The 18773-nt window shown below is 34.2% G+C and overlaps 1 protein-coding gene across 3 annotated transcripts in view; it reads right to left on the bottom strand.

Annotated features, from left to right (window-relative positions):
• Nucleotides 1-6136: 6136 nt before the first annotated feature.
• Nucleotides 6137-18773, bottom strand: part of LOC106884360 (endoplasmic reticulum mannosyl-oligosaccharide 1,2-alpha-mannosidase) — a 67780-nt gene continuing 55143 nt past the window's right edge. For all 3 annotated transcript variants that reach the window (XM_014935708.2, XM_014935705.2, XM_014935709.2), the window contains exons 8-11: nt 12480-12667; nt 11795-11918; nt 10354-10548; nt 6137-9156 (exon numbers count right to left, since the gene is read on the bottom strand). In XM_014935708.2, coding sequence (XP_014791194.1) covers nt 8824-9156; nt 10354-10548; nt 11795-11918; nt 12480-12667 — 840 coding nt within the window. In that variant the 3' untranslated portion in view covers nt 6137-8823. The remainder of the gene's footprint in view (nt 9157-10353; nt 10549-11794; nt 11919-12479; nt 12668-18773) is intronic.

Consider the following 18773-nt stretch of genomic DNA (forward strand, 5'->3'; position numbering starts at 1 on the left):
GATTTTTGAAATTTTTTTTTCAGAATCGGAATCTCCATAGCCTAAAACGTGGGATTCCGTTAAAAAAATAAATAAATAAAGGGGAAAGGTTCAGATTACATATAGTCCATCTGGACAATTTTGGTGACTGGGTAGATAGTAACCATTTCAAGATTTGGTGTATGGATGTAATTTTCCACGCTGAACCTCAGCGGATAATTCGCTTTTTGCAGAAAAAATTTTTTTTTAAAGTTTGATCATTTTTACCTAGTCAGAAAACAGGATTTGGAAGCTGTCATTTTGTGCGTGACAGCACATGTCAGCTGTAAACAAATGAAATATTGTAGGAATTCTGCTTTATGCATGTCATAACCCCACATAACTTTATTTTTTGAAAATTTCAGAAAGTTTTTGCGAATATGTATTCTACACGGGGAATTCATATGATTATGAGGGAAAAAAAATTCATGCTATGATTTAAGGCCTATTTAGCTGTTATTTTTAGCACATCTCATGGTCACCTTATACTGCAGGTGTTTTAAGCAATAAGTGACAAAAAGAACATGTGGTAAGAAGCTTGGTAACAGCTTGCCTTGTTTCTATGGAAACAGGTACTTATATATCTGTGGCTTTCAGATGGCTAAAATTAACCAAAATTTTCAACCTTATGGCGAAAATGGAAGAAGTTGAAAAGTGGCTCCAAACAAAAGATTCTAGAAAATACCCAAGGTGTTATGCAGTGAGACTGAATCTCGTACCATGTCATCGAGAAGCAATAATTTTTATTTTTGGAATTTTCTACAAAGTTATCGTTTTTGTGACCAAACAACAGTTGTGTAACATAGAGTGGGTGAAAGGTGCAAGGGACATAATCAAATTAATTTGCAATGCCTTGTTTAGCATCAAATCAGCTTCAATTATGTAGCGTCTAAAGCCAAGGAAATCCAACCATAGCCATCCAGTTTTCTGTATTCAAGACTACATTGTCCAATGTCTTCATCGCGTTTGAAAGCTACCATGATAAAATGGTTTTTTTTTTGTTTCATACACTTGAAATTAGGATTCTGATTTATACAAATATTATCTTACATTTTAACTCTCATTCATACCCTTTTCATTCCCCATAGACTATGGAGTTCGGAAGGACAGGTACTCCAAAATAGCATCTCTACTGTCAGTTGCTCAGCTTGTTAGAAACTGCTGTACTTGTAAGAATTACTATTTTACAAAAATGAAATACATTTGGTTATACAAACCTAGAGATGGTAAAAAAACCCCTCTTGGTTATTAGTATTTGGAATAGTCTTAACTTGCTTAACTATATGCTCTACAGTTTTATTCATTCACAAATGTCACCTGTAAGTCTACATATTGATAGATACAAGGATGCTACTTTGGTGTGTGATCTACAAGAGAGATGACTTTTAAAATTGTTTTGTACATACTTAGCATTGTAAATGTATTTTTTCAAAATTCTTACCAATTTCATACGAAAACCGTATAATAATTAAAATAAGCATGTAGATCACCTACCAAAGTAAATTTGTTCATGTAGATCATACGAGGAGTGTATGAAAAGTTTTGAGCCTAACCTAGAAACGGAGCAGGTAGATAGCTGAAACAATGTTTTCTGCTAAGTACAGTCTTTTCGGAGTATTCTTGCTCATTTTTATGATTCTGATATTTTTTTTTTTTGTTGCATATTTTTGAATAAAAAAATGTCGAGGTTACAAGGAAAAGGGAGAAAACTAAGTATCATGCTGTCATAAAGTACCTTCATTTGAAAGACATGACTCCATCAGAAATCCATGAAGATATGGTGAGAATCTTAACAGACGATGCTCCTTCATATGCAACAGTTAAACGCTGGGTAAATGAATTCAAGTGTGGCAGGGAGAATGTGGAAGATGATCCCAGACCCGGCAAACCTCCAGCTGCAACCACCAAGGACAACCTTGACCTTGCTCTTGGTATGATAATGCAAGATCGCCGAATATCATGTCGTCAGATAGCCGAGAGACTGGGCATCTCAACTGAAAGAACAGACAACATTGTGACAAAAGAACTTGGGTTCTCAAAGGTTTCCGTCTTTTGACTCGTACAGACAGAAGCCACTAACACAAAATAAGCTAAAAAGTAATCTCCCTTTAAATTGTACATCACAGCAAAGTGGCACCTTTCTTTTTCTTAAATTATGTGAATTTAGTGTTGGTTTCTTGTAAAAATGCAACAGCCTTTGTCCCGTCGCTGATCACATTGTAAAAATTTTTAGCCAACATCTTACGGGTTTTTAGAAATTGAAAAAGAAAACTAAGAAGTAAACCTCCCTTGTAGATCGAGTGCTGAAGTAACACTGATACAATTGTGCATCTTTGAAGAAGAAAAAAAAGGATCCTATTAGCGAAATCTTCATATATTCACTGCAAACATATTACATCACCAATTATTCCATTATTGTATCGATTAGTTTGAATTACAGTGTCTAGTATAGTCTAAAACACATGTTCGATTTGCTACTCATTTTTTTATTTTTATCATTGTTGAAAATATAAAAAAAAAAAAACTGGTGCATTAAAATATATGTTATCACCATCATAGCTATCTTGTCTTTCAACATATTTATGGCTTTGATTTGTAGGAACTCAAAAGGATGATGACCCATTGCAAAAATATGCTAGAGTGCTGCTCAAATTGATAGTGGTAAAGAAATTCATAGGAGTTGTAATTAGGAAGAACCCTATTGTAGCCAGGAATCTGTTACCTGTCTATCCAATTGGGCTTTATTATAGACTAGCTTAAGAGCCGCACTCTGTGCAGACTTCTAAGCTAGCCTGTGGAGGGCTAATTGGACCTTCAGCCCAAAACTGAAGAGACCAATAGTAATAAAACATTTATTGGTATCCTACCATCTCAGATTTATATCACAGAACATCACATTTTGGAGAATTTTATATCACTGTGACATTTGAAGATCACTGTAAAGCAACAGGAACGACATTCTTGGTTTTACCATTTGGTGTTAGTAGGAAGAGATTGTTGCCATTTCCAACTCTGGAACAACCAACATAGAGCAGACCATGGGAAAAGTACTGCTGCATGAGGTGAAGTCCAACAATTTCGAGTGATTGTCATTGACTCTTGTTAATTGTATTATTGTAGGTGACGAAGGTAACTGTCACAAAGTTTGGTATTGAATTCAAAAAGTTTTGGTCAGTTTTCTAATACTGTTGTGTTTATCATTATAGCTAAGCGAAGTAAATCTTGTAAACCATTTGAGACCTCTCACGGTCACCTGGCCTGCTAGAAATAGTAGCCCAAATGCTCTTACATCAGATCTCAATGCTAGATGTTGAAGAACCTAAAAGAAGGTCGGGTTTTCAATCCCAGGATCATCCCGATTCCAAAAAAGTATATGTCTATGTAGAGCAAATGTAGATACAGGGGTTCTGAACAGACAGAATTTCACTCTATTTAGAAGTGAAAAAAAAGGCCCAGAGCCAGCAAGATATAGGTTTGAGCATTTCTAGGTAATGATCTCTGTATTGTTCTATAGAGCAACTTGAGAGAATCATCAAGAAAAATATACTTATTTACCTTAATTATTTGTAAAATTTGGTGAGCTGGACTTGATGAGGCTATGACAAACCCAAAGAAGAAATGAGCAAACAGGCACAGGACGAAGAAGGGCTACTTATGGAAAAAAAACACTGGAAGAAACTCAGTGTAATAATCTCAACACAAACCACGTGAGAAACATGAAAGAATAAAACTTCAGTGAATAATGAAAAAATTTGTTTGTCAAAAGTATTAACAGAGCCAGCAGCTTGGTTTAAGCTCCAAGGTCCAGGTTCTTCTGGCTGACAAGATGCAACATGTCAAAACATGGGTTGCTGCATGGTAACTGCTATGCTCAGTTTGGTTGTGGTGGCTGCATGGATGACATGAACACCAGGCTACAATATGGGCCAAAAGACTCTAGACATTCTTAATTGCAACTGCTATTCATCATTGCTGGAGGGTGCAGTAGTCAGAAGGTGGTGAAATAGTTGGGATCTCCACTTACAGCTGAAGAGAGTCTCATTGTGGGTACTCTGTAAAATACTGCAGGCAGCTCACAAGAGCCATCCACACACCCAGGATCAGTGACTCTAAATAATGACTACCAAATTTTCACAGTAATATTATATAATAAAGGTGTGAGCTAGCAGAATTGTTAGTGTGCCAGACAAAATGCTTAGTGTAATTTCTTTTGGCTAGCTCTAACTCTGCCAAGGTCAACTTTGCTTATCGTCTTTTGGCGTCGATAAAATAAATCCCAGTTGAGTACTGGGTTTATGTTATTGACTAGCTTTTCCTCTTTAAAATTGCTGGCCTTGTACCAAAATTAGAAAAAAATATATAGGCACAGACATGACTGTGTGGTAAGAAGCTTGCTTCCCAACCACATGGTTCCACATTGTCCCACTGCAAGGCACCTTGGGTAAGTATCTTCTATAGCCTCGGGCCAACTATAGTCTTCTGAGTGGATTTTGTAGATAGAAACTGAAAGAAGCCTGTTGTATATATAGATATGTGTACCTGTTTTCCACCCAATCACTGCTTGACAACTGGTGTTTATATCCCTGTAACATAATAGTTTGGCAAAGAATAAAAGAACAAAAGAAAAACAACTAATTTAACTAGTTTTAGCATTTCTCATTGCCAGTTGTTTCCAACAAAAAATTGATCAATCTTGGATAGGAATTTTTCTTGAGTTGAAAGGAGTCCCTCATAGGGACAATTCTTTGTCCTTGTTCATTTGATATAGGTGCTTCTCTAATATAAACAATGGTATTACATCTGAAGATAAACACAAATATTGATCAGTTACCCTACCCTATTGGTGACACTCAAATGAATAACTACTTGAATGAAAGACAATTTCAGATCAACAAAAAGCATTTCTGTATAAATAAATCACCTGCATTTTGAATTTGAGTGTGAAAATGGCTCCAACATCGATTGTTTGGGCTATAAATTGTCACTGCATTAATCCCTTTTTATTTAGATGGAAAAATTTTCTCGAACATCCTTTTGTTTTATGTAGGGGTCTGGATTAATCCTTTAACATTCAGATCATTGTCAAATGTAATGCTTATTCATTCACATTGTTTTGAATTAATCATGTATTATCTCAGCTTCAAGATTTTGAGGAAGTGACTGTTTATTTTTAGAATGACATTGTGGGGTAGGTATGAGAGGTCAGATCTGGCAGCTCAAACATAAAACAGAAAATCTGGGCTAGATGTGGCCAGTTTAAATGCTAAAGGGTTGAATTAAGGCACTACGTCTCCTAAAAATGATTGCTCTAGTGTAATTATATTCCAAGGCCATATGTTGCTATTTGTCATGATTTAGAGATCTATGAATTTTAGTGCTATTAAGTTATTACTACATTTCATGCTTCAGTTAGTTTCTGCTTAGATCAAGTTCTTTCTTCATGAAAACAAAGTTGTTTCAAAACAAAGCTGGAATAGAAATAGAGGGAAAAACCCCCAGCTTTGAATAGTTTAAGAAAGTAAACATTGTATCCTGATTATATTAAACCATAATAGTACTTCATGATACATGATATGACATTGTTTTTGATTCCTATATACTGCATATAAAATTATAAATTAGTTTTCAGCAGAATTCACAGGGCGTAAAAGCCCTGAAAATACACATGGTCTACTTCAGCTTTTTATGAGTGTATTTCTGTTCCAGTATAATCAAGATTTTGACTGAGTTAAGCAAAATATATATATATGCAGCTTTATAATTGGTATATTATTTTAGTGACCAAATCAAATCTTATGTTATAATGAGATTCTGTTTGAGAGTTTAACCTTTTAGCATTCAGATTATTTTGTCAGATGTAATGCTTATTTATTTACATTGCTTGGAATTAATCATGTATTATCTTGTATTTTTGAGATTTCAATGATGTAACTTTATTTTCAAAATGACATTGTAGGGTAGGTGTGAGAGGAAGGATCTGACCAATCTGAACTTAAAACAGAATATTTTGACTCGATATGGCCAGTTTAAATGCTAAAAGGCTAATGTCAAGATGAACACTTCAGTATAGGTGAATTGGTATTAATAAGGTTATAAGAAAAGAACATGAGACAGATCGTTTTTTTTTTTTTTTACAAAAAGTAAATTTTATTGCCTGAACTCATTTGTTTTCACAAATTTATAAATATTACTGAACTCTTATTACTATTTTTCATAAATTGAGGTTTTAACTATTTATATAGAACCAGATGAGTAATTTTAGATTAGTTTCATTGCATGAATACCCTCTCCACCCATACTTTATATTTCAAGAAATATTTTTACTTTTGTTAAATAAGATAAGGAGTTAAAGAGCTGTAATTTGTGTTTTCTTTTTGATGTTTAACTGCAGGTCAACTCTTAACCATCATATCTATGATCCAAAGTATTCTAGTGATGGCCATCCTGTCTTTTTAGGGTTATGTAGGGCATTAATCAAAATGTCCTATCCTTACTTAAAACAGCAGGGTATAATTCGAGGGAAATTTGCCTGCTTTTTCTCTATCAGTCAATAACTGGTATACTGAAGTATACCAGTTATTGACTGATAGTAAACAACAATGGCAGGGATAAAATAAAAATTCAAAGATAGAATTACAACAAATTCAACTGGAAGAATTTTGGAAGGTATCACAATAGGAAAGGCTCTAAACACCCAATTTATTTTGTTTCTGAACAACAGCTGAATTTAAGGACCAGCACATGAAAACCTTTAAGTTTTACCAAAACAGTTATTGGACTTTCATGATTATTTCTCAATAAATCTCAACACTAAACTTGTGGGGAGATCAGAGAGAGAGAAGAAGGGACTAGTACATCATATCCATTTATCTTTCACAGTGCAGCTTAATGTGAGGGGGAAAATAGACTTGCTGTACCAAGAATTATTGAAGAGAATGCAAGAAAAAGTCCAAGTAACTTAAATTTGTAAACAGGAAGTGGTTATTTTATAAACAATATAGCTTTGTCTTATTAAAAGGCACCCCCAAATAGTTAACTTACTGAGTAATCCAAATTCACATTAGATAAGTGCTTTATCTGGAGAAATTAGATGACTGTACTTTTAAAATTATTATAATGGAGTCAATGTCTCCATATTAAAAAGAAATAATCCATGTATTCTTCTCGTAAACATAAAATTTCCGCACCTGCATCTATCTTTTTACAAGAATTATTTATGGAACTAAGCATAACAAATTGATGCATATGGAGTGAAAGAGAGAAAAATAGCTATACAAAAGCCTTTGAAATTTATACATTGTTAATGAGAATTACAAATAGTTGTTTTTAACACTGACTGCTTTAAAGAGCTTGATGTATACACATAAATAACTTGATTATAATGCTCAAATAAAGTAATGTAAAAATTTAAGACTTTGTGCCTCGTTTCACATTTTTCTTCACCTCTTTTATGTATGGATGTATACTCAGTGTTACTATTGAGGTTCACTAAATTCTTCTTGAAGACAAGACATAAAAATCTCTGCTCAGCTTGTCATAAGCTTGATGGTAGTGGAGTGCTCCTTATTTGTACAGCCATATACATTTATCTTTATGTACAGGGTATATGTTTCAGGTCATCAATGAATTTAATCTGCTGAAACTATAGCATTTATATTTTCAGTGTTTAAATTGGATATTTTGACTTTGTACAAAATGACATGCAAATCTTGGTGATTACTGATTAATGAGATGTTTGATTTAAAAACAATAAAATATAAAACTGACCCAAGTTGTCACTTATTTTTTCTAATTAATATCCGAGAGTATGGCAAACAGGGCAGAAACATAAGGCTGTACTATTTAGTTACATCCTTTTATGTTCAGAATTTAAATTCAGCTGAGTTCAATAATTCAACCAGTAATATACTGGCTGATTCATTCAACCATAAACCTCCTATAGTTTGGCAATGTCAATTTAATTTTCATAATTTCAAGAAGTAAATTTTTTTTCTCTTTCCTTATTTTCCATAAAAATATTTACATTACATTTTTTTTTCTTTGCATTTAGGTAATTCTTATCAGCAATCAAAAATTTTGGACCACTTTCTTATGAAGGAAGGTTGATCCAAATATATTACTCAGTTACATGACAACTTTTCATAACATCTCAGATTAAAAACTAGACAAGATTTTAATACACGTATATTAAAACTATTGCATTTTATCATGATATATATTTTCATTTCAATGCCTTTTCAATATTTAACAGTCATCTATTATATAAATAAAATGAAATCAGCATAAAAAATAGGTAATATACTAAAGGATTATTGGTCTGTATGATATTTATCGATTGGGATAATGCATTAACTTCAGTAAAACACATTTATATCATCTTTATACAGGATAGAATGCAATTTTGCCAAAGAGACTCCCAATATAAATATTTTTTAGTATTCTTCCCTGGATTGCATTCAAATGTTTTGGGATTTTTTTAATAGCATTATTATGAAGAAAATCTGTAGGTAAAATTAAATGTGTTTTACAACATAATCTTTACCTTGGTAACAAATAAATGTATTATTACTGTAGAACATAATTTAAATCAGAGAATTAACACCACTATTTCACATTTTTGATGATTTAAATAACATATAGTTAAAGAGTCTTTGAATAAAATTTATAATACAGCTCTTTAAAAATCTGCACAACTGAAATCATATTTTCTTCAGAATGTTCTTTTTTACAACCGTTTTGTTTATTTTTCTGTGATGAAAAATGGCAAAAGAAAAAAAAATTTTTTGAATGAATTTTTTAATATATTTAAGAATTATAGATTGGTAATGGATGAGCTTCACTGTTAAATACATATTTGTCCAAAGGAATAATAGCATCACCTTCTGCGAAAAGTAAATAGAAATATTTCAGGGTTTCCGCTAAAAAGAAACTTTCCATTTTATCTGTAAAACCAGGATTGGTAATACTTTTGACATTATTGATGGCAGAATAACCAGCATTAGGGAGCTTGGTATATTTCTCAAAAGCTTGGAATATCATCCAACCCCACTCTTGGTATTTTTTGTCTTTAGTAATTTGGTATAAATAAAAAAGGCTTTCCACTGTTTCTGGTCGATGAAGATTGTGAGCGTCTACTGCCTGTAAAGATATAATTATAAGGTTTCATAGATGAATGAAACAAAAACCAAATAGTTAAAATTTTAGAAATAAATTGATAAAACACCAATTACCAATAGAAATATAATAAAACAATGATTGTGAGAGGAGTGTTGAGAAATTATATTTCACTGTCTCACACAAGTGAAGAGTATCTAAATAAGAAAATTCCTTTTCAAGTAATTCATGAATATGTTCGCATTATTAACAAGTATGGAAATCAATTCTCTCTTAGTTCTTGCAGTCACTGGACCATGGCCATGCTTGGGCATCATCTAGAAGAGTTTAATTGAACAAATCAACCCTAGGACTTATTTTAAAGTCTGGTACTTATTCTGTCAGTCACTTTTACCAACCCATTAAGTTGTGGGGACATAAACAAACCATCACCGGTTGCCAAGTAGTTGTGGGTGACGAGAAAACAAAGATATACACATGCCGTGCCTCCTTATAGTTTCCATCTACCAAATTCACTCACAAAGCATCGGTTGGCTCATGACTATAATAGAAGACAATTTCCCTAGGTGCTGCACGGTGGGAATGAACCTGAAAGTTGTAAAGTTAGCTTCGTAGCCACTCAGCCATGTTTGTGCCTGGTTATATATTTTACTTTTATCTTTTACTTGTTTCAGTCATTAGACTGAGACCATGCTGGGGCACTGCCTTGAAGAATTTTTAGTCAAATGAATTAACCCCAGTGCTTTTTTTTTTCTGTTAAGCCTGGTATTATTCTATCAGTCTCCTTTGCTGAACAGTTAAGTTACAGGGACGTAAATACACCAATACTAGTTGTCAAGCAGTGGGGGTGGGGAACAGACACAAACACACATACATTATGGGCTTCTTTCAGTTTCCGTCTACCAAATCCATTCACAAGGCTTTGGTTGGCCCAAGGCTACAGTAGAAGATACCTGCACAAGGAAATCTGTAAAATTTTATCAGATCTCATTCTCTTTTACATTTAAATTATTGTCATAGAAAATTCATTTCTATCAGCCAACAGGAGTCCAAGTACAACAAAATATACTGACCAAGCTACACCTTTCCCATCTCCCACAGGAGAATCTAAAAAGAATACAGGAATAATTAATTTAAAAAAAAAATTCTAAACCAGTATTTTAGCTTTGTATTACATTTATCCAGTGTAAATTAATATTTCACAATTAAACATTTAATTACCTTTACAATTAAATCTTCTTTAGCTCCTGGAGCCATATTGAAGTACACAATTTCAGGACTCAGTTTGGTGGGCATTCGATTATACATATAGAAGCAAGTTTTCATGAGTTTCTTGGCCAGTTCTAAATGATCATCTCCAAGGCCATGCATGTAACCAAGGGCCAATGTTCCAGGGAGGTAGCATAAAAGATGGTCCTGTAATAAAAGAAATACTTTAACTCTTTAGCATTCTGATTACTTTGTCAAATGTAATGTTCATTTATTCATATTACTTTGAATTAATCATGTATTATTTCATAGCTTTGAGATTTCAACGTTGTGATTATTTATACTTTGAAAGTCACTGTAAGTTAGGTGTGAGAGGCCAGATATGGCTAGTTTGAATGTAAAACAGAGTACTTGGGCTGGCTATGGCTAGCTCAAACATAAAAGAGGTAGAGTTAATACACTTTCAACCAATATATGTTTTATTGAATGTTTCTAGACTTCATTATCCAAGAGCTTAAGTCTTTTGCATTTAAACCAGTCATATCCAGCCCAAATACTCTATCTCTTCTATGCTGAAGCTAGCCATAGCCAACCCAAATACTCAGAGAGCCAGAATTAAATATATTAAGCTTTTCACCTGACACTCTAAACAATTCTGTTAATTCACTACCAACATAAGCTATGTAGCTGAGTTCAAGTCTCACACTACAGCTGTATTAGAGACTTTCAATTATCAAATTAATTGCAAATAACACCTCATATAAATAACATTGAAAGTGAATTGTAAATATGTTATGTAGATTAAATCCAGTCAACTCTACAGATAGAGCAGGTTTCAATACATTGTTGGTGCTGGTTTGACTGTGATAAAAAGTTAGCTTCCCGATTACATGATTTTAGCTCCAGTGCCATTGTGAGGTGCTTTGGGCAACTGTCTTCTATTACAGCCCTGGGCTGACTAAAGCTTTGAGTGGGTAGGTATAGAAGACGGAACTAAAAGACGGCCATCATATATATTATATGTGCTTATGTGTGTGTGTGTATGTTACTGTCACCTTGCCTTGACATCACATGATAGTTGTAAACAAATGCTTCCGTCATGCAGTGTCCTTTGTTTCCAATCTTCTGTGAAAACATCTGGTCATGGTGAAATAGTACCATACTTGAATAAAGGTGAAGGTTGGCAACAGGAAGTGCCTCTGACTGGAAAATCTGCCTCATCAAATTCTATTTGATCCATGTGAGCATGGAAAAATGGATGTTAGAACAATGATGATGTAGAAAAAGAGTCACTTGTTAGAGATTATAAGAGAACATCAACAAAAAGAAATGGCTGTGTTATTAAAATTTACTCTACCTCACCGAGTGAACCATTTGCATTGGATACAGATGTTTGCATTAGACTAAACCAATATCCTATGAAAGAAATCAAAATATAATATATCCAGCTTACCATTTTCGGACTAAAATGTCGACCACCAAGCAGTTCCCCCAAATACACTAATTTGCTAGGTTCTGACATTTTCATGAGGTGAAGCTGCATTCCTTTCACTGCCTCTAAGTAATCATCTTTGAAACTGTTGAGAAACAGAATTTTGAATGAAGAAAACTCTTTTAGTATCCAGCAATAAATAAAATAAATATCAGATTTTTAATTTACAAAATAATAACTGATTTCTTACATAGGTACAAGGTCTCAGATTTTTTTAAGGGCATAAATCAGAGTGTGGGATCTTCAAGCTGTTTTAAAAACTATCATAAGTATAAGGGAAATTCAAGCAATGGTAATAGAATTGAAAATAGGGTCTGCATCTAATACAGCCAAAACCCACAAGAAACTCAACTAAATTCTTTAGCATTCAGATTATTCTATCAAATATAATGATAATGATTCAGGAAACAGCAGGGCTACATAAACTTTTGAAGTAGACATTATTTTCAATTATAAATAATGATTAAGAGGAGGAAGAAATAATTTGGATTAAATTATGTACAGTATGTATCTTCTCCAGTCATTACTTGATATTTTTTATAAATATTATTTTCAAATTCATCACAAGCTAGACAAAGGCTCTGTTGAGAGTGTATAATGTTTATAAGTAGACTTTCTTAAAAATAAAGATACAAATTTAACATACGTATTATTAATTTTTCCTGTTTGTAACCACTGTTTTAGTAGATATTCATAGTAACTGTCCCCACGTGCACCAAGTGTAATTGTAGCAGTGTTTCGAAAAATACCAGTTTGTGCATTAATAAATATTGGTACTAAACCATCTTTCTTTGGTTGTCGATGAATATGATTAGATACTTCACTGGCAGCCACCTGGAGGGTGAAAAATTAAAATAAACTAGGTTTCTATTCATGATTTAAAAATTATGCATCTGAAATACAAAATCGAATTTCAAAAAATGCACTGTATATCCATTTTATATATTCTAGATGCGAGTAGTTTATGAAAGGTTAGTAAATCTTTAATAATAATTTTTAAAAAAAGGACTAATTGAAGTATATTTTACTCTGAAAACAATAAACAATAATAGGTTTTTAACAAGAAAATAACCAGAAAGATGCTGTAGACATAGTCTATTTAAAGGATTACTTAAAATTGATATGGTTGGTGTTATGAACAAATTCTCATACAGGCCCATTGTTGGCAGTAATTGAGGTAGAGTATGTGAAAGGATAAATAAGCTTAGTTATAAACGACATGACAGCAACAGTGGTCTTTGCACTACAATCTGAACTGACAGATGAGCAAAAGGCCTGTTTCAATGAGGTTTTTCTACAGACTACCTGGATAACAGATGACAGCAATCCCATCATCAATGATGACTTTAATGGATATGTTGGGCAACACCATGATGGCTATTGCAAGGTACATGGAGGCTATGGATATGGCACATGAGCAAGGAATGAAGAGGAATCAAAGTAAGACTAGTGATTAGCAGCATGAATGTAAGAATTAGACAGACTGATAGATACTAGACAATACTAAGAAGGGAAGTATGGACACTTAAAGATCCTCGGTCATACAGAAATTCAAGGAAATAATAAGTAACACCAACAATGAGGAGGGAGAAAGATAGAGGATTATGGCATAGAAGACAACTCAGAGTTTCTACAAAACAACTTGCTGTGAGCCAAAGGCCAAATCTGTTGATAAGTTGCCAGCCAGGTGGAAATTGTATAGTAAATAGACATAAGAGCTAAGAGACATATGGAAAGAATAGAAGAAAAACTAGAGCAAACACTGGTAAATAGCTACAAGAGAAGCTAAACATCAAGTGTACTTAGTAAGGAATGAAAAGGAAAGCAGAATAAACACACTTTTGAATTTAATTTGCTGGTTGTAAAGCATAGTGGCTTTAGAGTTTCATTTGTTCATTTTCCATGCTAGCATGGGTCAAACAAATACATTAGTGAGGCATTGTTTTTACAGCTGTCACTAACCCTCACCTGTTTTTCAAGTAAGGAATTTATTTCACATCTTCAAAGGTGTGAAGAGAGTGGGCTATTTGTTGACAGGAGTGTCAACAACACTGTTCATAGCAAACAACTCCCATGGAGCTCTAATGTAAACACACTCACACAAAACATATCCACACAACAGGTTTTTTCAGTCTACTCTTATCAAATTTACCCACAAGGATTTAGTTGGCTTGGTCCAATAGTAAAATAAACTTGTCCAAGCCACTGTGCAGTTTATTAGAACTATATCCAAAACTGTAGTAATCAAATATACAGAGAGAGACAGAGGATCAGAAATGTGAGGTGTTCCAGTATGATCAAGATGTCATTGGTGAAGTGTGTACAAGATATCAGTAGTACACTCACCCTCATGGATACCAAGCAAAAGAAGTAAGGAATGCTCTATGAAACTCCACCCTGCTTAAACCCAACAAAGGAACCAGCTACTGAACACTGAAATCTTTATGGTCAAATGGGCCAAGCATAGAAAATCAGGGAAATCATCTGGACCATCAGCAATAGTTGCTGAGTCTTTGAAAATATCAGGCAAAATTGTAAATGCAGTAGTCATTCACACAGTTAATGATGTAGTAGAAGAAGGTGACATCCTCAATGATTTATGTGACAGTATCATCATTTACAGCTGTGGACAATGAAAGAATCGACAACAGAGGCATTTAGTTATGTGTCAATTATGAAAGTAAGAGAAAAGCACAGGTAATTAGGAAGAAAATTAGCTTAGAAAAGATACTTATACAGATTTGTGTTTGAACAGCATACTACTGACGCCTTCTTATCTAAGTTACTATGCCTAGCATTTGCTTACTTAGAGAAAGCCATTGAGAAGGTTCCCCACTATGTAATCTAGTGGTCACATGACATGTAAGAAATGTGCAAGCTATGGACAGGGGTGTTGTTAACAAGTTGACAGCAACAAGTTCAATAAAGATTTAGTATGCAGGCAAGTGTCCACTGAAGCACCAGGCCATAAGAGAGACATTCAAGTTTAGCTGTTCATAGGAATTCCTGTATGCTACTCACCTAGTTTTCAAAACTGAATAAGTCATAGAATTTAAAGAAAATGTTCCAAATATGGAAGTTGAACCTAGAAACAAGAAATCCAAAATGTAAACCTACCTAAGAAAAAATTCTTAGCAAAGAAGAATATATAACTCTACTACCACCTGAAAAGTGGCTAAACTCAATATGCAGGAAAAGTGCTACAGTACATCCATAGTAAATTATGAATGCACAAGTGATGCAATGGGTTCACAGGCAGAATAGGACTTCATGGGTTGTAGATGTACAAAGAAAAGTTAGCTAGGCAACAATTTCTGTTTCTTAGGCAACTTCATCAGCTGTGAAATTGGATGCTCTGAAAGCATAATAATCAGAGTGAGAAAGAGTGCAAAGAGTTTAGGGAGATGTTATTTCCGCTGGGTGTGAAACAGACTGTAAGATGTTTGGTTATAGAGTCCAATATTGCATGGCAGCAAAACATGGTAACTGAATGCTGAAGATATGTGAAGGCTGGAAAGAAATAATGTAAGCATGCATGACTAATGGAGAACAAATGAGCAAATGGAATAACTGAGTCTAAGAGGATTCAGCTGTAGTGTACTAGAAAGAAGGCTGCACTGGTATAGACATGTGATGTATAAGGAAGATGACAGATGACTAACAAAGTACCAAGTAATCCAAGTGGAAAGAACTTGCAGAAGATGAAAACTGAAAAAGACACGGGAAGATGTGATGAAGGCTGATTGTAGAATGTTGAACTTCACAAAGGACAGGATGGATAATACATTGTGAAATACTCTGCTGGAGAAGGCCCAAATCCATCCAAACCACAAAAGCATGGGAAAAGGTATGCAAAATGATGATGACACATTTCATTAGAAGTGCTATTTCTTTTGGTTGCCATACAAGTTGTATGCATTTTTTTAAATACATCATTATTATTATTTTACATTTGATTTCCATACTGCCTTGTCATAGATCAAGTAAGTTCTTATTCAGAATTAATACTTTATTAGGTATGGTTTCAATAACTGTAAATCCTTCTTAACATCAACCACTTTACGGAGTGAATAGGGTGCATTTTATTGTGACACCAGAACTAGAGACATTGTCATGTCCTTGGCAAGACAAAAAGTCCTTTCAATTTACAATGTTTCTGCTCATATGCCATCCCCTTTTCAGAATGTGTTAAATGCATTTTGTTGTAGAACTAGCACTTGAGAGGTTGCTTTATATCCTGCAAGGCAGATAGGGTCTTCACTGCTCTAAACTATCTCTATTTGTTCAGGGCAACATGAACAATAGAGAAGATAGCAGAGAGGGTGATTGCAGAAAATGAACTGGAGTGAGAAGGAGAAAAGGAGAGTGAATAAAGGTGGAAGCAGAGTGGGTGGAGTAATAGTGTGAAAGTGGAGGGAGAAATGGGAGATAGTGTTAGAAAAGTAATGAAGAGAGACAGTAAAGGCAGGGCAATAAAGGCATATAGTAATGAGGGAAAGAAACTAATTGCAGCTACAAGTTTGTATGCAAAACAGAATAAACAGAGAGAGAGAGTACTAGAAGAGTGTGATAGTAAAGGTAAAGTGTAATGAGAGAGACAGTAATGGTGCAGAGTAATGGGAAAGACACAAACAGCAGCTATATGGCTCAGTGGTTAGAGTGTTAGGCTCTCAATCATGAGGTAGTGAGTCTGATTTCCAGACTGTGTGTTGCGCTCTTGAACAAGACACTTTATTTCACACTGCTCCAGAAATGAGTTGCCAAGTCACTGGTACCAGGCTGTATTGGCCTTTGCCTTTCCCTTGGATAACATCAGTAGCATGGAGAAGGGAGGCTGGTATGCATGGGCGAAACAACCTTACCTAGACTTGTGCCTCAGAAGGGAACCTTCTAGGTGTAATCCCATGGTCATTCGTGACTGAAGGGGGTCTTTATATTAGCAGGAAAAAGACAGAGAGTGAATGATGGATGACCATAGAAACAGGCAGTTCTAAGAAAGCATGTTGGATGTTGGTAGTCAGATGGAAAGGGAGGAAAAATGAGGAGGTGCATTGGATACCAGTAAGTCCATCATTTAGACATCATGATGAGGGAGAGACACATAGTATCAACTACATGTTTGCTGAAAAGAGAGAGAGAGAGGGCTAAGTATTGAATAGTTATAGGAATTATTGGTGGTAGATGAGGGGTCTATTGCATAGACAAGGGAGGAGGACAGCAGATGGAGACTTAGCTGGTACAAAATGGAAGAAAGGCCTTGATATAGATAAATATATTATTTATCCCAGCCTCCATCATGACCTCATTTTAACATACGTTTTTGCCATACTTGCACAGGTGGACAGGTCTGCTCCAGCACTGAATGTCACCGACCATCAGGGTTCCTTGTCACCTCGTTTGTGAGATGCAATATCTTGAGACCACTCTTCACTGTTTCATGAATATCTATCAGCAAATGACACATGCTCGTTATTGCTTGGTTTTGTTTGCAGAAATTCATAAAGACTAGTAATTAAAACCTATGTCTTTCTATGTACATTCATGAGTGTGTTTGTGTGTGTGTGTGTAATATCTATATGAGGGTGTATATATAAATATTGTTTGCAGTGTTTATATAAGTACACACAAATACATTTATTTAGTTAGACAAATAAAAATTAGGTTCATAAATTAACAAAAGATAGGTGGATATATTCACAAACAGAAGCCAAATTTTAATGTCTATGTTGTCAAACAATTGTTCTACTAACAAAGCATACTTTCCTTAAAGAGAAAGGAAACTGGAAACTTGCATTTATGTTATTTAAGTTAAATAACAATTTATTTAATATAAATTCCTCTGACAGGAAAATAATTTAATTTACACCAGATTACAACACTCCAGGTTCCTATTACAATAACAACATATGCACTGATATACAAGCCATCGTAAATCAAGTGGTACACCTCCAACAATATAAAATCTCTACCTTAAGAACTGTGCAATAAATATCAATAAGATTTAGGTCTGCAGCAATATAACTAAAGAATGGTAGTCACTGTAATATTTCAGCAAATGTGTATTAGTCATGCATATTAAAGGCACAGGGATGACCATGGGATTAAGAAGTTTGCTTAGCAATCTGCAGTATTGGGTCAATTCTCACTGTGTAGTACTATAGGCAAGTGTTTCTACTAGAGCTTCAGGCTGACCACCACCAATGACTTGAGAGTAAAATTGATAGAGAGAAACTGTACAGAAGATATATATATATATATATATATATATGTATATATACATATATACATATATACATAAAATATACCTATGTATCTACATATACATATATGTATATATATGTATATATATATATATAATATACATATGTATATATATATATACATATATACATATGTATATAAAATATACATATGTATATACATATATAAAATATACATATGTATGTGTGTGTATATATATATATATATATATATTTTTTTTTCTGTAGTTTCAACTGATGCGTTGCCATTTTGCTACACTGTTATTACTGAGTGCCTCCTCCAATATGTGGCACTTGGTGAAGAATGGAGTTTGATGTAGCTACCCTCATTTGCAACTCTTGCCGTGAGGTTGGTTCATCTGTGACTCTCGACAGGAAGAGGTCCAGCTTTGATTCAAAAACACCTACATCTACTTTGTGCAGGTTCCTCAGGCTCTTTGGGAAAATATTAAAAAGCTGTGGGCCCCTGAAACCCAGGCTGTTGCAGTAACTGGTCCTGAAGCATGATGGCGTTGCTAGGATCTTATGCAGTGTTGTCCCATTCTGGCATTGGTGTAGCTTTCAATGCCAAAATTTGGCACATTTCCTTCCAGGATCTTCCAGATGTATATTACTGCATACCCCTCCTGCCTTCTCTCCATGGAGTAGAGTCTTAGCTGTTTCAGCCTTTCCCAGTAGCT

Source organism: Octopus bimaculoides, chromosome 2, assembly GCF_001194135.2.
Source record: "Octopus bimaculoides isolate UCB-OBI-ISO-001 chromosome 2, ASM119413v2, whole genome shotgun sequence".
Taxonomy (NCBI): domain Eukaryota; kingdom Metazoa; phylum Mollusca; class Cephalopoda; order Octopoda; family Octopodidae; genus Octopus; species Octopus bimaculoides.